This window comes from Rissa tridactyla, chromosome Z, assembly GCF_028500815.1.
Source record: "Rissa tridactyla isolate bRisTri1 chromosome Z, bRisTri1.patW.cur.20221130, whole genome shotgun sequence".
Taxonomy (NCBI): domain Eukaryota; kingdom Metazoa; phylum Chordata; class Aves; order Charadriiformes; family Laridae; genus Rissa; species Rissa tridactyla.
Window position 1 is genome coordinate 11,700,593 of NC_071497.1, and position 25,046 is coordinate 11,725,638.

Here is a 25,046-nt window from a genome sequence, read left to right on the forward strand (position 1 = left end):
GAGGTGTCCCTGCCCATGGCAGGGGGGTGGAACTAGATGGTCTTTAAGGTCCCCTCCAACCTAAACCATTCTATGATTCTATGATCTTGTAAGCACCGATTGCTCAGCCAGCAATTTAACTAGTGGGCTGGTTTGCATAAAATCACATGTACAAATTTACATGGCATTTTGGAAAATTTGGTGCCATGGAATTTTGTGCCCCTCTGCAGTTGCAAGCTCTATGGAAGAAGAATGAGAAATGGGACAAAAACATGTATTCCCTTACTGTTTAGTCTTCTCTGTACATGCCACCCCTTATGACCAGAGGCTTAACGTGTTCTCAGCTACAGCGTACCACCAGTTTTAATGCCATTGCATTTAAGAGCTAGCTTTAATAAGTATAGTTGAGAAAGCAATACAAGAGGTCTTGAAGGGATGAGCCAGGGCTATGAAGTTTGCCTGCTTTTGATTCACTCCAGTCAGCAGCTGAGAATTAGAGTTGGGAAATATGGGAGGGAAATAAAGACGAAGAGGAGAGAAGGGAGAATTAGAACAAAGAGATGTGAAAAAAAGAACACTGAAGAGAGAAATTAAAAACAGATGAGTATCCTCATCATCTGAAATCTAATTTATATAACTGTTTCAGAATGAGGCAGTCTAACTGGGTCAACAACCAGTGAAACAAAGAAAGGAGTATGTAATAAATATTTTATTACATTAATCATAATAAGCTGCACTTTAAGTCTTGGCCAAAGCATATTCTTAAATCAAGCTGAGAATCTGAGCTGTTTCAGACTTAAGAGCATGAGGCCCACATGACTGTAATTAACATAATAAATCATGCTGTGGAGCTCTCTACACAGGCTGACAGAGCTTAGTTGATATATTGCTTATTAGAGACTGCAGACATTTCTCCCTCTGTTTTCTTAAAGCGCCATTGGTAGTGAATCAAAAGGTATCCTTTTCTCTTCTGGCTGAACTATCTACTGCAGGTGTAATAGGAAACACGTGTTGGGAGCTCGTGCCATTGACTTCTGATAACACAGATCACAGCATGTGCATCCCGAGGAACTGCATTTCAGTACCTTTTCTCCCACCCTCATCTTTAATTTAGCAAAGTACTTGAATTGCCTTGTTACTGAGCTTGCAGTTTTATTCTGAAATTCTTTGTTGGTGATTTTGCCCACCCAGACCAATTTTCTTTTACCTTTCCGCACTGTGTTCTCCAGTATGAGTGAAACAAGCTATGAAGGGCATAAACTCTACGAAGAGCTCACCATTTACAACCTTGCCTAACTAGTTTCAATGCACACTTTTAACGCGCATATTTCCATTGCCTTCACTGGGTCAGAGAGCAGAATTTACGGACCAGCTCTTTACACAGTTCTCTAGAGAGGATGAAGTACAGCACTTAAAGTGAAACAGCTCCAAGGTGGATTTTTTTAGCCTGCTTTTCTGTTTTGAGGCTCTGCTAAGAGTCCTCTCCTCCTCGCACTCCAGAAAAAAAGACGACTTTGAACTTCATTTTAACCTTTGCAAATACAACTCTTACCATATTAGGAAGGGGTTCAAAGATGTAAAGGTCCCACAAAGTTGGGGGAGATTCAACAGCTGGGCAGAGGGCAGAGACATGAATACATCCATCCCAACTTGGGGAAAGGCCAGACCTCAGGTGATAGATACCCTCCTAGGCAGCTGCTCACACACCCTGACTGACCACAGTGCACACACTTTGCTCCAGACCAGCCACGGCATGTCCAGGCATTTGCCAGGACAAGGAGTCCCAAGAGGCACAGGAGCAGCTGGAAATTCTGCACAGAGAGGAGATGAAGAGATAAGGAACGCGCATTCAGCAGGAACCAGGCACAACTCATTTATTTCTTCCTTGGATACATGTTTAAACTTTATCATAGTTTAACTGAATAGATACTTAATCACATTTTGCAGCTCTACGTGAGTAAAGTCTCTTCAAATAAATGTAGGAGTTTCAAATTTTTTCTAGCTCTGTACACATGCAGAGAGCATACACACACATACACACCTCTTTGCTGCTCAGAATATTGTTATTATTTCTCTTCTGTAATTACGTTGTCAAAATTTTCCTGTCAGGATTGTAGTATTATTTCCATAAAAATAATTTGTTCTTCTACATAAGATAGGAACAATCAGTTCCCCTGCTACTGAATGAGTTCATACCAAAACTGACACCAAGTAATTCATGTAAGAGATGACATGGGGTATAGTTTCATGGATATAATTACGGATGTATTTTATACATATATATATATGGCTATTTTATTATGCACCAGCACAATAAACAGTCTGATGTATGTAATAACTGAAAAAGTGAATGGTAAATGGGACAAGTTATTTGTCAAACTGTAAGTTTTCTGAGGGCTATCTGACATCAGGTGAGAGGAAACAGAAGCAAAAAGACACTTCTTTATACAGAGAGAAAAAGAAATGTAAATCTGTGAGCAAAAAGCAAAGCATATATGAGCATACAGGCATGAACACTGTGCTGTGATGCCTGTTTTCCTGTCTTAATTTGTTTTCTTGGCTGTATTGTCAGTAAAAGAGAGCAAGTCCCAAACAACTGGCAGCACTCCACTTCCCAGGAGCCAATGACAGAAAAAAATCCCCATAACCTGGCACATCCACATGACTGAAGGACAGAGCTCCCCACAATCAGAAGAGCACTTCAAGTTGTGGACAGAATTAAATTATTCCCATACAAAAACATCTGTGCTTCTGTGGCTCATTCACACTATCCTTGACCAGCCACAGTAGTAAAGCAGAGATTAGGCAGATACCCCAGTAAGAGAAAGGAGAGTGTAAACAGAAAATCGAAGCAAGCTATTCAAAGATCAGAGATTAATGCCCTTATCTTTCACAGGCTTGATCTCTGGGTACAGGTATGTCCTGCTTGAAATAATTCAGTAATACAGCACATTCAGCTTTGGCACTGGGGTGATGTGATCTGGGCCAGAATAGCTCAGAATCATTTTTTTCTTTCTCTGAACAAAACAGAAGGCCAGCTTTTTCTTTCCTTTTTTTCTTTCTTTTTTCCCCAAGGACAAATCAGCAAGCGATTAATTATTATTAATCCATAGTTGTATGGTTTCAAGTGATGTTTTCATCACGAAGACCCAATTAATGAAAAGCAACAACAGACCACAGTGTTACTGCCAGTCTAAAGATATCCCAAATTTAACCAACAGGAACACACACAGTATTTCTCTCTCTGTGTGTGCACTTACTGTTTAATTAAAGTTAATGGGAGTGACAAGTGTAAGTTAGAAGTAAGATGCAGCCAATGTACTTAATGGTCAATGTATAATTAAGCACGTAAGCACAAAACATAAAACATAAAGCATCAGGCTCAGTAAGGTCCTCAGCACCACTTTTTACATGACATGCATGCGGGAAGCTCAGTTCCTGGCTCCCACCAGGGGCAGGATTCAGTGGTAGCCAGGATCTGGGAACTGCTGCCTCCAACACAACATTCGTGTGACCAGCAGCAACCTGCCATTTTTGCAGAGCAGCATTGCTTGGCTCCAAACAAATGCGGACTCATTTGGGAAACGAAAATACATCTCTGCCCACCAGTCCCACAGAGGCCACTAGCCACATTCAAACTGTTCAGAACAACCAGTGTCAAAAGCAGTTTTTGTGTGACCAGTTCGTGGAGTGCCCCAGCAAGAAAGATTCATCAGGGAAAGCAGGCGTATCAGTTTCTCTCTCTTGAGGCTCTGATTTAGTAGCCTGGTTCAACACTTCCTGCAAGTAGCGTGGTCATATGCTTCATTTAAGCATACTTTATGAAAGAAAGATGGATTTCAGCATGTTCCAGTGCTTCCAGGATATGGATGTTTTAGCAAGCACTGCTCTGTGCTCTGCTAGCCATGATAAAAAAATCTACTGTCATGCTTCTGTTTTCTTTTCTGGAAACACTTGAACCGGAACTTCTGCATTCAAAATTCTTATCTTGTTTAGATAGACAGAAAATGCACTCAGAAATTTTTACTGATCTGTTTCATGCTCAAGCAGGTTCTAGGTTCACTGCAGGCAGAAAAAGAAGATGAGACATGACAGAAGAAAACTCATTAAGAGGGAAATAATTTAGGTATTAGGAAAATGGAAGAGATGAGAACTCACTGTGTGCTGACTTCACAGAACAGCTTATGCAAAAATGGCATGCTCCCATCATGGAGACAGGTGAAAACAGTTCTTCGCAAGGCTTACTGCTGCTATTAACAGCTTAGACCTTGAACACATATGTGAAATGGTTCTTCCGTATATATATTTACTGAAGTACCAGCCTCATCAGAAGTGGAAAAACACTCTTCGAAAGTATCCTGACCTAAACCACCAAGACTTGTACTCCCTTTCCATTCCAGCACTCCATCCAAAGCGCATGTCTGAGGCCTCTCCAGGGTCAGTGTCTCTCTTGGCTGCTCTGCTGCATCTCCTCTGCAGATCCCAATCTGATTCTGCCTTGCCTTGCTTTTCTTACTTAGAGACTCACAAATCAGAAGACGAAAATAGCTCCAAAATTAAACAGAGCAATTGCAAAGACCACACTAAGAAAACAGATCTCTGATCAAAACCACGATGTTAAACAGTTTTCTATTTTCTGAAAATAAAGTGATGTGCAGTACAGACTTGGCCAGTTTCCTTTTTTGTTTCCATATATTTTTAGGACAGCTGGAACCAGTAGAGCTCTTCTTTTCTTCTGTTATATTGCAATACCACAAAACACAGCACTTTGCACGGAACAGTAGTCTGTTTAAGACACCTTTAGTGAAAGGGAGAGCTAGCACCTAGCTCATGTTACAGAAATTACTGTTTTCTACTTCTCACTTGTGCTTTGTTTTTTTGCTTTTTTGCCTTTCACGTTGGGGTAATGGGGGAGAGGGTACATTTCTATGTCTGAAATAAGCAGTGATGCTCCAGAACACAACCATTCATTGAAGTGGGCAGTTTCTCTTCTGATACAACACACCATCTTACCTACTACCATTTGCGCTATAGTACTTTGAAATAAAAATAAATATTTAAATGAAGTGTCAATAATTCTTAGTAATGCAATTTCCCTAGCCAGATCCCCAGAGAATATTCCTGACTGTTTGGCAGCTGAACTTGGCATGCTGTACGGACTTACTCCTTAAAAACTGCTGTGGCCTGGCTGCAACAGATCTTTCTGAGGGTACAGATTCAACACCCTCCTAGCTAAAGGCAAGCAACTTCCACAGACTGCATGGAAGCTACCATTTCTCACCAGTTACAGAGGATCAATAGGCCTGTGCAGCTTTTATTGCAGGAATACAACTCAAAGCCCATGCCCAAATACCTTCCACACCAACCTACTTTCAGGATGAATACCCATGAACAATTTCCTCCAAAATGTGTGTGTATCTATCTATCTATCTATCTATCTATCTATCTATCTATCTATCTATCTATCTCTCCAGCAACGCTGCTACCAGATGATGGCTCTATGTGATGCAGGTGGTTCCACTCGGAGGAGTTCCATTGTGAACAGGGGAAACAAGTCCTGAAATCAAGAAAAGCTGCAGCGTCATCTCTTGTATGCATAGCTGCTTTGATAAATACTTGATATTCAAGATAGGAAGAAGATCACCCTCTACATGACAAGTCCACTGCTGGTCTTCAGGGTTGAAAGAGGCTGGCATGAGCCTTCTGTGTCTGGAAGGAATTTCCACTAGAGAAATTTCTTAACTACAGTGAAAATCTGAAGAGGTTGTAATACTTGATGAGTTTTCATTTCAGCGTTCTCCTGCAAGAATTAATAACTTGATAAATGCTTCTTGTAGGAACAGCTTCACAAAACATACTCTTTCAGTAGAATTTTTAGTACTATGGTTTCTTTTTTTTTTTCATTTGATTGTCATGCTGTGTACCCAGATGATAAAAGGAAATAGATGACTATTTTGCCAAGGCTGAATTTGTCCTTTTTATGTTACTGTCCTGCTTTTAAACAGAACTCCCTTACAATATTGTAAAGATCAGTAATATCAGCCTCATTAGCAGAAATTTTAGAATAAAGCCCCCAAAACAGCAGTTTATAATTTAGCAGTGTTTGGACACAGATAATTAAGGGTGGGAGTGTGCTGGCAAATCCATACTGCAAGATCAGCAGGCAGTGGTAGTGCAGGAGGCTTCCTTTTTCTGATGATTAAAACTATGATGATCTAATTTTATTCTTCTAAATAAGCCATGCTCTTGCAACTTAAAAAAAAAAAAAAAGCACTATGCTTTTTGTAATTATGTATTTCAGTACTTACTATTTTTAGTTCAGCTACTGGAGCAAGAATAGATACCAATTATGGGACCTAAAGAGTCATCAGTGGACTCTGAACTCTTTAGTCCAACACAAAGAGGAAGAGACTGTCTCACCCCTGCATATGTTTAATTGTCCGCTTGACCACATTCAGCAGCAAATGTCCCTGGAGGCAGGCTTCAGCAGTCACTTTAGCCAAAAGTCATCAATCTTCGTATGTAAATTACAAATACAGAGACCGATCAGCAATTCTTTGATTGTTCTTGGAAGAGCTTAAATAAAGTTCTGTAACTTTCTGTTGACATGATTATTTGCCTTGTGTTACATTCATTCTTGGCACAGTTACTGGACTTGGAAGAATTACAGCAGGGATTAATTTGGCCTTTCTGTATGTATGGCTGATGCTTTATATACCTCTGAAAAAAGGCATTATTTTTTCTTGTTTGCACTTTGGAATGCGCTAGCTGACACATTTTTTTTCCTTGCAGTGTAAACAGTGATTTAGGAGCTAAAGCTAAACCTCTTCAAAGCTGTCAATCCATGAGGTGTGGGGGACTTCTTTCTCCTCTAAGTCTTGTAACATTTTGATGCTCATCTAACAGCTCCTAATCCATAAATCTTCACAACTCACACTAGGATGTCAGCCCCCACTTAATTTAAACCCACACAATTGCACAGAGAGGCAGGAGGAAAGGGAGAGGTCCTGGTTCTTTTGATTGCAGAAAAATACTTAAAAATATTCCACCTAAAAGCTCTACATCAATATCACACAACCCCCATATGCACTGCATTTTTTAATGGTCGTGTTCAGATAGAGACATTGTACAAACACCTGCAACAGACAGGGATGTCCACACTGGCAGCACAGTGACAGTCAACCCACATTAGATGCCAATCATGAAAGGCTGCAATCCCTGCTCGTACCTTCCCATGATGAGAGCACAGGACCAGAACTAGATCTTTGCCCAAGTCACCAGTTTAAGCTGATCACCTGGCACTGATCTGGGATCCTGACATACCAGCTACAGAAAAGAAAAGAACTGGGAGAAGCCCAGAGGGGAGACATCAGAGTCAGCAAGGCTAAGTACTGCCCTCAGCACAGACCAGGTCACCATCCATCACGCCACGCATCCAACCGCTGATACCGTTCGATAACCACTGCAGAGGGACCATGTGAGGCATGCTGACTAAGAAAGCAATGGTGCTTGTGGACAACCTGTTTCCCTTCCAAACTCTGCAAAAACCTGTACGTGTACAACATCACCCAGCAGCCCAGCAAGTTCAGCAATGGGTATGCATGATGGCATTGTGATGGTACCCACAGAATATGATTTGCCACATCTCTGAGAGAAGCAACAACCCTAGCCACTTCATTTACAGGATTTTTTATTTTGCATCTCTAGTCACTATTCTTTGTGTTCTGCACATTTTGTACATGTGGATTTGACATCTTTTTAGTATATCCTTATGGAACACTTTGCTCCTGTATTTGTAATGTTGGACCAGAGATGTCTTGCTGCACTGTCTTCTTAATCCAAAGCACATCTTCACCCTCAGCCTCCAGGTGGAAAGTGAGTATTCTTCATAAATACTTCAGCAATTCTGCTTACGAAGTAAGTCCTACCTCTCTGAGGATCAAAATTTGCCTTTCTACACAATAAGCTCTATTCTCCTCTGAGCCATAGGCTTCCTCCATATCCTTCTGCAGTAACACCAAATCTTTTCCATTCATTGTTTCAGACATCCAAGTGTCACTAATTTCTCTAGGCTGCATGTACTGCAACCTAAAGCATCTTATTTTTCACTTGCCTTCCATCTTCACTGAAGTGACCTACCTTGCCCTTGCAGGTTCTTGGACATAAAAACCAGACCCTTTATTAGAAAAAGGAAAAGACAAAAGAGGCTGTTTCGGAAGCAGAAATTGCAGAAATTCCCTGCTCTCCACCATTGCAAAAATCTCTCTCCTATCAGATGTAGGTCCTCTTATTTTTTCCGCATGAAAAAAAAGACTAAATAATACCTACGTACATTCTGGAAGGCTTTGCTAACGAAGTAGTAAAGAACAATCTGAAAATTGACAGATGAATGTCGACTTATTAAGGCTGAAGTTTAACAAAAATAATTCAGTATATTCCACAATGCTTAGATGGAGACCTGAATTCAACAGAAATCTGTGTCTAACCTCACTGAATCTTCACTGGGATGCCGCTTCACTTTCAAGACACAAAAATACCTTTGTAAAGTCCCTGCTTACACATTCAGTTGCCATGGTTTAATTAAACAGGGTAAAAGAGAAAAAAAAATGTTTGAAAGAGAAACTAATCCAAAAGTATAATGTGGCTTAAACTGGCCTAAACTAACACATATTATCAATATTTTTGATTTCATGGAGAATATCACTCAAACTTTCATGACCTGCGAGATTAACATGCATGGAAACTATCAGCTGTGTCTGATATAAATGCGAAGATATGTGACAAACTAAAACTGAAAGCAATTCTTCTTGCTGGTTGGATCACACTCTTTATTAATAAATTATCATTTAAGGCCTTAGTCCTGCAAAGACCTCATAAACATATGACCAGTTCTAATGAGACAAGGAGCAAGGCTTCACATATTATTTTAAAATTAAGCAACAAGGGGACAAAGCACAATTTAAATTCCCGGCTCACTTTCAGCCATACCTTTGTTTGTGTGTCAAGCATCCACTGAGTCTATAAACTAACAAAAGCTCTAGGATCTTTGGTATACTTATCTTCTGCCCTTTTTTTTTTTTTTTTTTACGTAAGAATTATAGTCATCCTTGTTTCTGTCTATTTGTGACAGAAGAATTTTTACACAGGATAGATAAATATCCTCTCATAGTTCAATATTGCTCAAATTTCATACATCATGCACCACTTCTAGTACATCGCTCTTCGTTAAGAGACAACCTAATGAAATCACTGTACATGAGCAATCACCCTACTGTAGTCTTTTATCAGACCTCCACATTTTATCTGCAAGGATCTGCTGTGCAGAACTACTCATCTGTAATAAATTCACTTGCCAACATTGCCCACTTTTCTGCAAATTGAAGATTTATTAACGCCAGCACTTCTTTCCCAAAGGAGCAGGCTCTATGGAAATCGGAGACTTTGCTGACATGAGTATCAAGTTTTAGTTGTACATCAATCATTTTACCCTAGTTAAAGTGTAGCTACCTCTGAGTACAGTAACAGCTATTACAACAACACTATACCAGGCTGAGGAGAGGAATAGCATAACACTTTTTGAGAAGAACACAAGAAATGTGAGTATTGAAAACGTAACTGACTGAACTGGAATATGGACAGCACATGGAGATAACGTTGCTGTCTATGCAAGAAGTACTAGGAGGTTCTGAGGGCTGATTTACACAGTGTGTGTAAATCCAGATGCAACCCCAACTTTGTCCTCCTAGTGAGACACTAGACCTGAAATAACCCTGATCTGGAAACCGTATAAATGTGGAAATATGTTGCTGCATCCTTCTTGTAAGGTTTAACCCTAAGCAGTTAACAACTGCTGACCTTGTTTGGCTTCTGAAGACCTGGCAAAAGTAGTTTGAAAGGGTTTGGTTTTTTTAATGAATCTGTCAAAAGTAAAAGGAAGTTCCGTTCAAATACACGGAAAAACTTCTTTACGGTGAGGGTGACAGAGCACTGGAACAGGCTGCCCAGGGAGGTTGTGGAGTCCCCTTCTCTGGAGATTTTCAAGACCCGCCTGGATGCAGCCCTGAGGGATGTGCTTTAGGCAATCCTGCTCTAGCAGGGGAGTTGGACTAGATGATCTCCAGAGGTCCCTTCCAACTCTGAAGATTCCGTAAATCATTCTCACAGATAACACACACCTACATGGACAAATTCTGCCTAGGTTTGTATTCCACTGTCTTAGCTTCCAAGTTTGAGACTGAGCAAGTTGCAGGGGCAGGCTGGTAGAAACCATCTCTATACAGCAGTGATACACTATAAACTAAGGAATGCAGAATAAGTAGGTTTACCATGCAATTCAGATTGACATCAGGCATCCCATATCTCTCATAGTCAGGTGAGCAGAGTCAGTTTTAAACCAGACAGAGTTTTGTAGGGAATTTCCACAATGGATGTTACATGACAGTACTACTGCAAAGTAGCATCTCAAAGATGCAGTCACGCAAAAATGGGTCCCAAAGAATAATGTCCTTTGGTGCAACTAGGACAATTATCATCCTTTGTAATTTCTAATGCTTAGTTGGGTTTTACTTAGAAAAACTGGGTATTAACTTTGCCCATGGTTTTATCTGGCAACAAGATCTGCAGGATCTTGCCCATTAATAGATTCACTAGCGCTAAATGAGATTTCAGGCTGTCCAGGTTGAAGTGTCATCCAGGCTGTAAAGTGCTTCTAGTGCTTACAGTAGCTGTTACAGGGACTGCATATAGGCAATTTTTTCCCCCTCGACTGTTCTGCTCTGCTCTGTCTGGCCAGACCTTCCAAGGCTGAACCGGCAAGGGAGCAGAGAGAGAACTTGCTCCTGCCCTCGCCTCCTCCCAGGATGGCACCACGCATCACCTCAAAGAGCAAAGCCAGCACTGCTTGCACTCAGGTCCTGAAGGAGCTGGCTGCTCAAGAAATAGCCGTCCTGCCCCTCCAGAAGATGTACGTCCAACACTGAGTTATTCTGCATGTGGGATAATCATTCAGCAGAACTACACTGTTTTAACATGCTCTTTATCTGATAACGTTGATCTGTCTGTGCCAATTCTCAATGCTTTGGCAGCAGTGGGGGATGAACAAAATGAAGGACACGGGATAAGAGAACTTCCACCAAGGCAAGGGAAAAAATCTTTTTTTTCTCTTGGATTAAAGTTTTAAGTATTGTCAATTTCATGGTTAAGGTTGGGGTTGTCCTTCTTGCCTCTGCAGGCTGCTCTGATTGTGCCCTCCTTTGCCTCTCCATGATAAACATCAGCCTTCTGACAGGGTGAAGGCAACACCCGACCCCCAACTCTAGGCTTCACTGTCTGAGACCACTTCTTTCTGGTTCATTGAAAGAGTGCACGGCTGGGCTTCATGTCCTCCCCACCCCATGCACACAATGAGGCGGCTGCATGCCCTCTCCCATGACACAACTGCACCTAAAACGGACCTATAAACCTATCCTGGAAGAGCCCTTTCCCTACGGCAATGGTACACCTTCTCATGGAGGGTGCTCCTGGCTTTCGCTCAGCTGAGGTATTCCAAATCTTCTTCCAAGCAGGAAGAGGGTTTCTCTATCTACTGAATTAGGAGCTGGCAGGACCAGGGCACCCTCGCACAATGCAGCACCTCCTCCCTGGCTGCCCCCTCACTGCCCTGTCGCTGGGGAGCCACCCCCAAAACATTACCACCCCTCGATCCCCCACCAGCATCCTACCTGGCATGGACTGCACCACCGCCTCAGGGGTGGCGGTGGGGACGGCGTGGGGCTGCTGCTGGCTGGAGCTGACCTCGGGCTCGGCACTCACTGAGGGCGAGCCAGCCACCTCGCCACCCGGGACCAGCGGAGGGGCGGGCGGGAGGTTCTCCTCAGCTGCTGGTGGCTCCTCCTGACCGGGCAGCTGCAGGGCTGACAGGGGGATGCTTATGGGTTTCCCAGCAGTGGCGGTGGCGTTGGAGCTGGTGGCTGGCACTTGGAGGGCAACCACGGGGCCACTGCCTGCCCCTCGTGCCGGGGAGGCCAGGGGTCCGCGGGGTGGCCTCTGCGTGGCCAGCCGGGGCGGGCCAGGGGGGGAGGCGGAGAGGCGCTGGGGGTCGGGGTCAGGGCCGGCCACCAGCTGGGGCAGGGCCCTGGCGGGGCCCATGCAGGAGGGCCCGGCCTGGGGCTGTGGCTTGGGCTTGGACATCTGCGTCAGGGCCAGGGCCGGCCCGTCGGCACCGGCCGTCAGCTCAGCGTTGGCCACAATGTAGTAGTCCTCGGGGAGCTCCTGCTTGATCTTCTTGAGGAGCACCTCGCCGCCACCCTCGTCGGCGGGCTGGGCCTGGGCAGCGGTGGGCAGGCCGGCAGCCGGACGCTTGCGGGGGCCGGCGGGGGCCCGGTGGGGGTGCGGTTCGAAGTCGCTGTCCTCGTCGGTGACAGAGGACTCGCAGACCATGTCGAAGAGGGTGGCCTCGTCCTCATACTCCTCCACGGGCTCGCCCAGCTCCGACGGCTCGCTGCAGTAGGAGAAGTCGCAGGAGTCGCGGGTGCGGGTGCAATCCAGCTTGGCCTTCCCCGGCCGGCCCGGGTAGCGCTCCAGGGGGCTGGCCTGTGCCTCCGAGGGCACCCCCAGCATGCTGGGGCTGTCTGAGTTGAAGCTGCGGCTGTCCTGGAAGCAGACACGCTCCTGGGAGCCAGCCCGGCAAGTGGCAGCCAGGGGCCAGTGGTAAGCATGGCCAGCGCTACAACCCCACATGGCCGTCAGGTTGCCGTGGGCCCCCTCGGAAAGCAAGTGCTTGAGGTTGGGGATGAGGCTGCAGATGGTCCCGTGGCTGTGGGCCCAGCTCACCAGCTTGGAGAGGTTTTCAGAGGAGGTGTGAAGGCAGTCCTCCATGGTACAGGATCAACGGGGCCTCGCTGCGGTGAAGTCAGCTGGAGACACGGTTCAGATCACAGGGTCCTGGCACTCATGGTCACGTCTTGCCAAGCTCATGCTTGCTGCTCGCCTGCAAACAGAGAGCAAAACCCGGCTCTTCAGCACTCCCAAAGCAAGAGCACGTTCGCATGGGCAAGTGAAACATTCCTAAGCTCAGCTAAACCCACTTCACTCTCATCGCGTGCGCTCCAAAGCACATTTCTCAAAACAGCGCCTGCTTTTAAGCAGCCTCATTCCTTATTCTGCCTGCAAAAAATCTGCCTTTAAACCCAAGGGAAGGAATATCCCTGCAATACATAACTAAAATAAGCTAAAACAGCTTTTCGAACAAGCCAGTTCAGTATCAGTAGCAATATGATTTGAAGCCTAAATCTCTGAGAAAACCCAAATGCAGCCAAAAAGATGTCCTCATACTTAGGAAATGAAAATTGAATAAAATCTTAAAACATAAAATTCATCTTGAACATCAAGGAAGCAATCAAGAACCAACTCAGACACTCCCTCTGCACCTGATGAAAATTTATGACATTTTACATCATTTACGTACATCTCTCAATATCTCAACTATCTCCTTTTCAACTGAATTTTAGAGTCATCAAGGCCAGAAACCTTAGTTTTCAATATAAGGAAAAAACAACCAAGTTCACCCTTCGCTGTGCTATACTGACAGTCATCAGTTGTCCAAAGGCTTAGGAGAAGCTTCAGGGACTTGCAAGATTTAATTCGTAACCTTTCTTAAGATCTGAGAGTTAACCTTTTGCTTTTTTTACCATATTGTCTATTTTCCCAGATCTTAATGATGATTCTGTTCAAGACAAACACCTGCCATTTTCACCAGAACTCTTTAGAAATCTGCAGCACAAGGCATGGATCTCTGGGGCCAAGGCCATGAATCCTACAGTATTTCAGGTCAAACATAAAAATACAAAACCTGTTGCATGTTCATCTTTTCCTGCCAGAAACTGCTTCCTGCCCGTATGGTATAGATACTTTACAGGCAAGGTCGTCCCACAGAAGACTGCAAGCCCTCAACTTCTCAGGACTTCAGCAGTAGGACTTTCTAGGAGACCCTGCAGCTGTTTCTCTGATCTGCGTTTCTTTTAACGCCATGCAAAAGACAATGAAACATGATGCAGGAGATGCTTAATTTGCTTAAATGAATAGAAAAGACGGGAAAAATAAATTTAAAGATTGCCCATTCTTTCAATAAACAAAGAAGAGCAAGGAATTGTAACATAACTCAGCTAAAAATACTGAAATTGTTTCCAGGTAACTTCTTGAACTGTAGCTTTCTTTTCCCCAAGAGGTTTACCGAGGTATCTGCTATCAAAATTCAACAATCGGAGTTGAATTGTTGACCAAGCGGGGCTTCGTCACTGCTTGATGAACATCAGGGCACAGCTGGGGCTGGGGGCCAGGCAGCTGGGACAGCCCCAGCCCCAGGCATTGGGCACTGGACTGACAGACCCAGGCTGAGCTGAAATGGGGCTCCTGGGCGGTGGGCAGGGGGTGGGCTGGGGGTCCCAGGGCAGGCTGGACAGAGCTGTTAAGGCCCATGGGTGCCCTCAGGTCCCTGACAAAAAATTAAGGTTGCAGTGGGAATGCTCAGTTTGTATGTGTCTGTTGGCCTCTAGTACCTGGTCTAAATCATCTGTTTAAGTCATCAGCTGGAGGAGGTTGTTCATAGGAACATTTGCTGTTAATAATTATTTTTTAACTTTTATTTTGCTTGTTATGCTCTGTATTCCACACACTTCCAGATTTAAGCTGCAGTCAATGCCTGTTTTCCTGTTATCCAGGCATTTTAATACTTAACTACTGCAATAACAGTATTCTTTTTTTTTGTACCACAACAAAATAAGATCCAGTTTGTCAAATGCCTGTAAAATCCTAGAGCAATGATCACATTGAGAAAGATGGCACAAACCAGTTTTCACACAGATCCCACTACTAGGATACTGGACCTCCCAGTAGTCCATTTCTGAGGTGGGAAATTATTACCCCTACTATAAAGATCATCAAGGACAATGGCTGAAATAGATCAAAGTAAACTGTGAAGCTGTAGCTGACTTCAGCAGGTCCAGGTAACTCGGACCCCAGAGGTCTGTAAGAAAGTCAGCACTTCACAGATGGACCCCAAAACATAACCCTCACCCAGGGTCCTCGCTATTATTAATACAGAACTGGACAGTCTCTTTCTTTAGACTATTGTCTTACTTTTAAAAACTAAGGTTATTTGAGTTGCTGGAGAAGATCAGTAATAAAAGAGCTCAAACAACTTGAAATTTCATGGTTGCTGGGCACAGGCTGGGCATGTTTTGAGGTTACTGCTCAGCTAAATTAATAGAGATTAAAGGTATGTGTATATTCCTGTAATGATATCCATGTTTCCTATCTCACCAGCTGTTACCTGCTAGAGGTCACTTTTTCAAACAAGGGATCATATCTCAATACAACTTCGATTCAGTAAATATAAATTTTAAATTATTAATCACCGAAGTGGAACTTTTTTCATTAAAGTAATCAAGGGATACCAACGAAACTGCAGCACTGTCAGATGATAGCTAAGTCTGAGTGTCTCTCTTTGTGTACACCTGATGACAGAGCATTCACCTCCGGTGACTTTCTCAGACAGCTAAAAGTAACTGTGAACTTCTGCTCATTTCTGCAGGCCTGTTTGGAGGTTCTCCCTAACCTTCTCCCTCCTGTGCTTTGTGAACATGACCTGCAAGACTTGGAGCCCCCATTGTTCTCAGCTCATATTTTCACGTAGGCAGAAAAGCCCTTTACATTTTTCCCAACATTCATGCCAATCTTACACCTCATTTTGTTCCCCGTCCTCTTCTACATCAGCGTTCTTAGATGCAAAGTGAACTGCATCATGGCACAAGAAGACAGCTACACGGTGGCTAACCGCCCCTGGAGAATGCTTTCCCTAAAATCAACACAAATTACTACCTGCCTACTCACTTGCTCTTCAAAGTCGCTTGCCAGCTAGCTGCAGATAACTGTGTTTGCTCTTTGCCGACAGAGGCGAGGAGGCTGTGTTTCAACAGTTCTGCAGCCTGCATATCCCTGTTCACCCAGTCGCATTCACCAGGCAAAGGGTGGCCTGTGCAAACAAAAATGGGAACAGACTGGACAAGTACTGCCTACGATTCCCTCCATAAGGCTCACCATGGGTCTTTCCTCCCCACCCAGGCACGGTGCCTCACTGGTGGGGTCAAGAATGGAGCCAGCATAGGAATTTCTAGATATATTGCAAACTTCTAGCTATTTTTCCAACATATTTGAAATTAAGCATGACACAGAGGGAAGTCCTGGATAATGGATGAACAGGAAGAAGAACACAGTTAGGAAACAGAGCGAAAGTGGTGTAAGATTCAAGCTTGTTTTTGCAGTAGCTCAAGCCAGGGTGCGTGAACAGAGAACAACTGCTACAATAACTCAAAATCCACCTTCTGTTTTTGCCCACATAAAACCCCAGCAAGGGGACAGATCTCACAGCATGACCTGCAACACAAAGCTCCTTGCATGACCAGTGCCTCTGTGCAGTATAATAAATGCAGGAGGTTCTCACCTTGCAAGCCTTTCAGGCACTGGAGAAGGCTGCCCTTTTCAAACACACAGCTTTTAAACATCTAAAAGTTGTTTGTTATATTCGGTTGTTTGTTTTAAGCCTTTTAAAGATACGCTGTCAATCTTGACAGGGGTCAAAACCTCCGGTGCTTCCATATTTCTGCTTACTGGTATATTCAAAGATGCAGACATCCTACCCCAGAAGAAACACCAAAGGACGGGAGGAGTAACACCATACTCACAGAAGGCAAAGAGGACCATCTGGAAAGAGACGAGAGGAAAGGAGGGAGAGCTATAGTCAGGGCTACAGTCAGAAGCTGCATCTGTGTAAACCCATGGGAAAGCACAGAGCTGCTCAGTTGCTGCACGACCAGGAACATTATCTTGGGAAGACAGAAATCCCGATTTGGATGAAGAACCACTTTCTGCACAGGGAAGGAGATCAGGTCAACTGCTACAATCTAGATTGTTTGTGCAGGGCTGAAAATCCAAGGACATCAGTTATTAGAAGCAATGTGTCTTGGGTTTGCCAACTGCAAGCAGAAGTTGACAATGGCACTTTGGCAGGGAGGGACTCGCCCTGTGAAAAGCACAGCAAATCCATCATTATCTGCCCAGTTTCCTGAAAAGGGACCTTGTCTGCTCAGTCAGACAGCATGCTGCTGGCTGACAGTCTGCTCTTGTTCGCTAAATCACATTTTAAAGATTATATAAGTCATTCATTCAGACTGGCAAGATTAGATAAGATGACTCATGCTTAATAACCTGCTAACATGTATACTCTGAAATCATGCAGTAGCTGGCAAAAACACACCATAGCTTCAGTGTGAATAACACTGGTATTTCAACTGCACTACAGATGGCAAAGCCTTAACCTTCCACAGCACTTTTCTGCCGTTCAGAGCCTTGCAATATCTAATTCAGAGTGAAGCATGTCTAGGTGCTGGAAATGCTATCTGGACCCTAAATTAAGAATCCTATTTTACGGCTTGTTTAGCTTTTAGGACCTCATTTACAGTATGTCGCTGTAATGATTAATGTGTACAGAATACGTGTTATGCCAGAAAGCGTTACTGTTCCAAAACCATTCCTTGAGATCTGTTAATGCATTAACTGCAACATCATTTGATTTGGGAAAGGGAATATTTTCTGTATTCAGAACCAGGGTTTTGCCATATGAGGTCTACTTGGTGACCAAAGGGTAATGAAAAATAGCTCTAAAGAGCACCCCATTTCCATGTTCTAGGATGGGACTTGGCTTAGCTAGTTTCATGGAGACAAAATTCTTCCTGATTTTACACACAGCCATAGGAACGGGCCCATTGTCGTGGCCCAGAGAAGACGCACTGATGCCAGGCAAGTCCCAGGCGCAACAGCAGTTGGTAGCTGTGGCCACCATGAACACTTTCCTTTATCCCACACAGAGAATGAATGAACACTGGTGGGGAGCAAAGACTTGGCTATCTCAACGACTCCTCCTCCTTTCCGTTCTCGTGGATGAGGGTGTTGAAGTGGAGTTTTGGTTGGGACCTCATGAGAGGTTTTTCAGGACAAATGGAGAAATCTGTGATGCGGCTCCCCCAGAAAGGAGGCAGTAGACGTGAGGATGCAGTGAAGGAGCTGAATGCAAAAAAAATGGCATGAAGCAGAGGTGTGCAGTGGGAAGCAGGTGTCCTCCTGCAGCAGTGTCTGCATTTGGTGGACCTACAGCCCAGGGAGGGTGATGTGTGCATTCTGTTGTAAAGAAGGCAAGAAGCCTCATTGGGATCCTGTCTTCTCACAGACTCCCAGGCAGTTAGCAATGGATTTCCTTCCCAGGGTAATGTTAGAGAAGTTGACACAGACTAGCTTGCACTACACAAATGTATGTTTGAAATTCTATTACCGCTACTGATTATTAGCATTTCAGGAACTTCCGTGCTGATTTTTGTTCAAGCAAACAGTACAGCCATGGGTACATTAACCAGCTCTTGAGGCGTGATCCCAAGGTTGATACTACTGGGCTTCTAAAAACCCAAGATTCTCAAGTAAGACTATGATGCAAAAATTACTTTTGTTAATAATAAATGTGGTCTTTCTAAGCCCATGGCTCTATAAAAACTCTAAAACCTGACTCCTAAAACATTAAAAGGTGTAAAAACCCCTGCATTTATTCATTTTATGTAGCATGGATTTTAAACTAATCTCACAGCGCTGAAACCTAACTTTTAAGTGTTTTTATGGAGAAGCAATCTTTTATCAGCTTCTGCATTTAGAGGTCCCAAACCCTTGTGTGTGGGGCTCTCCTTTCTCATACTAGCAAAAGCAGCTCAGAATGTTTTCAATCCTTTGTTTTCAGGCTCTCTGCCCTGGCCAGAATTACTGAGTCACCGTCTGAGGTGGAAACACTACTTCATTTTTAAAGATCTTTGCTTTCATACTTACAAGTAAGGAAACACAATTGCTAGCTAATAGATTGAGAGCGCTGTGAATTAAAGGTCTGGTCACCATGGTGCAAGTATCTGTCTCATTCAAGATTTTAGCCAATGGACAGTATTAGGGCTTCTTCTATTATTAGCATTTCTTAAGCTGAATGCTTAATGTTGCTAAAGGACTGAAGTCAACAACAGCATAAGTCAAAGTATCCATTGGTCAGAGAAGGCAGAGCAGTACTGAGGTCCCCCGCAAGGTCCTGCTGCAGACCCATAAACCCCACTAGCTGTCAATCCAGGATCACAGTGAGAACAGTATTTCTCCTTCCCGAAGTAAGAGGCTGAAGCAGGCTCAGCAGGAGCTGCTGCCTCCTCCAGATATCACTCTCCAAATGCCAGAGGCCCCAGCCATGCAAAAGGACACCCAACCACGCCACTGCTAATTACCTTCCCTGCTATCTCCTACAAGGGGACTGCTACTAACAGTGGAGTTAAAGCTCTGCCTCTTTGGCCCAGTATTCTGATTTCTTCACTGATAATGCTAAGGATGTCATCAACTTGTCAAAGGACCGGCATGGACAACCACTCATTCAAACCAGGCCAGCAAACTGCAAGAGCTGGGAATAGGTCAGTGATTTACGCTAATTTTAGACTTCCGGGGTACAAAACTTCTATGTCAACTAAAATATTACTAAATTTACTTTCTCCTTGAAAGATTATGAAGAATAAGCAGAGAGGGAGAGAAATAAGTATGTGTAAAATGATGACATCCTACAGGCAAGGTATGAATTAACTAGGTGTTCCACTTTACTATGGGGGGAAAGGGACAGATCTCCATCTCTGACACAACGTGCAATGGTTCCCTTTAGTTAGGAACACATGTTTTTAACTGAATGTCTCTCCAGGAAACAAAAGGGTATAAATTACAGAGGAAAAGCTCACAAATTCTGGCAAGTTCTGCAAGCCTGCGAGATAGTTTGGCAATGTCATTTATCCTTAAACTAGAGAGTAATTCCTCCAGCTCTCCTCATTTGTCACTGTTTCCTTATCACTTTTGTACAGTCTCCAGCTGGTGTCTGCAAGGGAAAAACAAACTCAACAAAAATCACTATTTCCAAATGTGAACTTATACTATTTGTTTATGTTTTTAGGTCTGTAAAAAATGATTTAGAAATAAACAGGGATGTACAGTAGGAACAAAATCAAACCTTCATGCTAGTTTTCCACCTCCACAATTCTAGGCTCATCTCAAATTTTATATTGATTCAATCATTTATGTGTAGCAAGTGCCCTCCCTTTTGTGGGAGGGTGTCTCTCAAAAAAAAGTGTCTCTTTTTTGTGAGCTTTTGTGTGAGCTTCTGTGCTCACATCTTGGTCTTTATGAAGCCAGTATGAGCTCTGCTATTGAATAAGCATGTCAGGGTTTCACCCACAATGAACCACAACTATCATTCCTATGACCAATAAGCAGCACCAAGAACACTTTCCTGAGATGGGGGTGATGGGGGAAATAGAAGACAAAACTTCCGCATCTTAAGATTAAAAAAATCACACATCTTTCTGGGCAAGCAGTGCTGTTCTCCATTCAGAAAAAACTCATGGCTGTCTCTCACACTCGCTCCACGAGACCACAGCTCCTCCTCAGCTGATGGTTAGTCCTCAGGGAAGACGCTCTCCTTGCCAAGTGTGGCATGCCTTCAACTGCAGCTGTCATCACAGCAAGCCCAAGGAAAGCGGCAAAACCTGTTTGCTGGTTAAACTCCTTCAGCAGGCTGAGGAAGAAAAGGATTTGGCTGGGACAGCATTTGGGGGTTTCCTTGTCTTTTCATATGGAAGACTACCACAGAGATTATGAGTCTCCCAAGAGCCTGCCTCATTCACAAAATGAAATGATCGGACTGAGAAACAGTGTGGGGGCTCAGTCCTTAATCCAAATGTAAGGCTACAAGCACCACTGCTTCTATTTTTGTATTCTTTCCTCACTGCCCGCTAAATAGGAGCTACACAAGTCTTGCTCTTGCACAGCATGGCTGAAGGGTCATAGAGGGACCAAAACAGCACCAAGAGGAGAAGCAGGTGAAAAGGGAGCAGAACAGATGGTGCAGCAAATCTGAGCGTCCCAAACAGGATCTCATCACCTAAGAACTTTTCTTCTCATCCAGATGCCGATGTCTCAATTTAAGTCCCCTCAGACTGACCCGTTCCTCACTCCATTTACCCCACCTCACTGTGACTGTCTTGACAACTGCTCAGACACGTTAATTCCTTATCATGAATCCGCTACCAAGCCACCCCCTGTGCTTGTGCTTCCCAGTCCAGTTTCACTCAGGAATGTATGTCTGATTTGGTTGTCCTCATTTGCAGCACGTAGGATAATCAGAGAACAGTACAGAAATGCATAGGACTGCTTCTTCTTACTGAGGAAGGATCTTCCTTCCAAGGAACATGTCAGAAAGGAAAGTGAGCTTTCTACAGTTCATGAATGTATCGACAAAGTTGCTGAGCACCTCCAGCTCCAGAGAAGTCAAAGTACTTGGCAGTGCCATGCTTCATTTTTTTTACCTTGCTTCTTCCTTGCGTACCCCATAAAGTACGTGTTCTGCCTTGCTCCTTCTAGAAGCTCTGTGGCACTAAGGTAATCCTGTAAAATATTAACCCTCCACACTGCTTACAGCTGAGCAGCGTATAGCTGAACCTAGAAAAGATTTTAGGATTTTGAAAGCACTGAATAGCGTAAACATTGTTATAGTGCTTGAATAGTGTAAACAGAAGGCAGAAAAATCCTGCTTGTTCAATTCAGTATTTACCAAGTGCACCCCTGAAACTTCCTCTCAAAGGCTCAATGAAACATAATTCATTTTGTTAATGCAGATACTTCTCACCGTGGTCTGCAGCAAAGACCTGAGAGACGAGATGAACTCCGTGCCAGAGCCTGAAAGCTCTGTTTCTTCAGGCTGACAAATGAAAACCAAAAAAAAAAAACCAGCAGGACAAGAGATTTACCATGCTCTGGCTCCAACAACATTTGCTGAGGAATTCAGCATGAGTGGGTAACCCCACACGCAGCAGTGCCTGCTCATGAGTTTTTCTCTAAAGCTCTTTCCACAGCTTTGCAAGTCATGTGTAAATATACAAGCTGTGCTCAAACACAGGTGTGTTACAGCTCTGGAAAACAGCCTTTTTGGAGCTGTTTGGTTTCTGGTCCAGGCTTAGATTTTACCCAGGAATTTCCAACTATTCATGAGAGCCCAAAGCCACCTCTGTAGCACTCAGAGAGGGGCTGAAGCGTAGTAAGGACGTTAATCCTCCAGAAAACAAGAATACGACCTCTTGCTCCATTTCTCTCAATCCATCATCTGTTGTAAGTGCTGGAAACTCCTACCTCCACTTCTAATGACTGACAGCTATGCTTCAGACAGGAGCTGGCATCCTCACTCAGCAAGCTGGGGGCGGGGGGGGGGTGGGGGGAGCTGTTGGGTGACAACAGCAACGCGGCTTTCCAGAGCAAACACAGGGTGCCCCTGGTTTGCTTTTGCCAGAACTGGGTCCTGCAATAACCAAGCAGGGACTCTCAAGTACCTCTAGTACTCGACGTGGAGCCCCTGGGATAAAAGCTGCTGTGGGCAGGAGGCAGCAGTGACAGCGAGAGGGAATTCTGCATCCAGACAGCACCTTGAGAGTTCATCAACGCTGCTGAAACAGCGCTGGGGTAAAGACCCGGTATTCACAGCACCTCCACGAGCCTTGTCAAATATGAGTGTAGACACCAACATCAGCATAAATATCATGGTGACACCAATGTACACCATGCAACCAACGGGACAGAGAAGATGCCTGTGCATTAGAATTAATAAAAAGTGGCAGGGAGTTTTCCTGTAGCCTCAAGTCAGTCTTGGCTACCTCTCCTATTTTACTAGCTCCACGTTCAGCAAAGGACATTTTTAAAGAAAGAATGCATTTTCTGGTAAATCATTTCTGAAAAGTATAACAACAATAAGATTTTAAAGCACTGAGTGTTCGAAAAAAGGCCTAGCTTTTACTTAGCTACCAGGGAGCTTACGTATCATGGCGTGGTTATTTTGTGTTATTTATTAAAATTTGTTCCAAAATTGCATCTTTCTTCTTCTTTCACCATTTCTCAGGATAATCTGAATATAGAACTGCACTATATCAAAGACTCTAGCATTTGCCTCAGCTGGCAATTCATTCTTTAATGGAGAAATCACACTACATGTTTGGAAAATCTTTAAAACATGTAATTTCCTAAGTTTACAATGAAGTGTGTGTACCCTCTCTAATTTTAGAATTACAATGAGAAGAATGAAGCACACACAGCCTGAAGGCAGGATGTTTTCCCTGGTCTTTCATTTTCCTAGAAATTGTGTTAAGAGAAAGTCTGCGTGTATTTACTAAAAAGAAAACAGGAATATTAATGTTGACTTGCACACAAATTATGAAGACCAAACTCTCCCATCTTCTTAGCGGAAAACTGGCCTTTAGTTCCAGCCCAGACAACTTAACTATACCATGTTATTCCTCACAAGCAAATGCAAGCAGCTTCTGTTGATGAAAGGCTTCACTGTGCCAGGCTCAGTTTGTAGTTCTTATTTGTAGGATTTCTCTCACTTCAGGGCTTTTCTAAGCTAAGGGAAATTTGAATAGTGCAACTAAGGCAATATTGAAATATGCATTATTTGGCTAACTAGTGCCAGTGAAACCACACTGCTAACTACTACGCAAAACAGAGGGGGTGTTTTCTACAGAAAACCAGAACAATCACAGCAACTCAGCATTTATGTGTGAGGATGAAATTCCATTTCTATACTAGAATGTAATGGTTTAGGTTTTCCCTTGTCGTTTTAGTTTAGGGTTTTTTTAAACACGGAGATGGTTTTGGATGTTAAATGATTTTCCAGGGACTTAATTCTCAGCACGAAAAACATTATGAAACTGTCCTTACAGTGTGCTTTTTGAAGTATCAACAATTATCCTTATCATTAAACTATTGGTATCAGACTGAGGTCATGCCCCTCATTTGCTTTTTAAGATCTTCAAAAAAACCAAACCACCACCAACTTGGAGAAAAGAGTTGCAAGAAAGAACAGACTTGAAAAAATTACAAGAAACATAAAGACAATAGATTATTCCATGAACAGGCTTGTGTCCAACTGTGCGTAACAGATCACATGTAGCTGAGTCCCTAATGAAGTTCCTAGACAAGACTTTGATGTGAGGTAGAAAAAACAGTAACATGCAAGCTGCCCTAGAGATGAGCCAGTAAAAGCAAGGATTTGCATTCAAATGTAAGCCAGTCAGAAATACTGGCTAACATCCTGTAGTCAACAGCCAGTGGATAAAAAAATTAGAAATGCTCCACCCAACTATGCACCAATTTTTCTATTATCCCTGGAAACATTTCTAGCTGTGTGCCTCTAACATAATATAATCAATCAACTCAGGTTATCCTGAAATTTAAACCAAAGTTTAAAACAGATTACATTTTAAGATTACCGAGATGGGTTCCCTGACAGTGCCCAAAGAGATGGAAGCCTCATGATGCTGTAACTTCATACAGGTGAGGAGTTGGTGGCAACCCCGCAGGGTGAGCAACCTGATCTGCTGCCGCTCTTGATGGAGAAAGCAGGGAAGGGTCCACAGTGTGACACAGACATCTCAGGGACAGAGCCTACCTAGGCTGTTCTGCACGGCATCTCGAAAGCCTGCATGTCTGAGTTAGTGGGACTGGAGCTACAGAGGCTTAAACACAGCCACATGGAAAAAGGTCCTTTCGATGTTGGCTGGCTCAGTCAACCCAGGCCCCCATTCCTAGAGGCATTTATGTCATCAAAAGGACGGACCCTGCATGGGATTTTCAGAGGTCTCTACAGGCATGCGAACATATGTAAGATCTGACCCTGAGTGTCCAAAAACCTGTCAAAGCTTTAAACAGGCAAGTTCCAAAGCTTTGGCCAAAAAGCTAAATTTGCTTTCTCAAGCAAGCACAGTTCTTATTAACATCAGTGCAAGATTCGGCATGTACAACACAGAGATTTAGGGATTGTGCATGATTAAGAAACAGAGAGAAAGTCCAGAATATTCATGTTTTACTGGCGGCTGACACACGAAGTCTTTGGAAGAAGAACTCTGTCAATCACGGAG

The 25,046-nt window shown here is 43.6% G+C and overlaps 1 protein-coding gene across 2 annotated transcripts in view; it reads right to left on the reverse strand.

The window, feature by feature from the left end:
• KIAA1958 (KIAA1958 ortholog) overlaps positions 1–25,046 on the reverse strand; it is a 68,624-nt gene that overhangs the window by 24,567 nt on the left and 19,011 nt on the right. The window contains exons 2-3 of one of the 2 annotated variants that reach the window (XM_054186672.1): positions 16,855–16,956; positions 11,700–12,962 (exon numbers count right to left, since the gene is read on the reverse strand). In XM_054186672.1, the coding sequence (XP_054042647.1) occupies positions 11,700–12,855 (1,156 nt within the window). In that variant the 5' untranslated portion in view covers positions 12,856–12,962; positions 16,855–16,956. Of the gene's footprint in view, positions 1–11,699; positions 12,968–16,854; positions 16,957–25,046 lie in introns of both variants that reach the window. The other variant, XM_054186671.1, reaches the window with a different exon arrangement.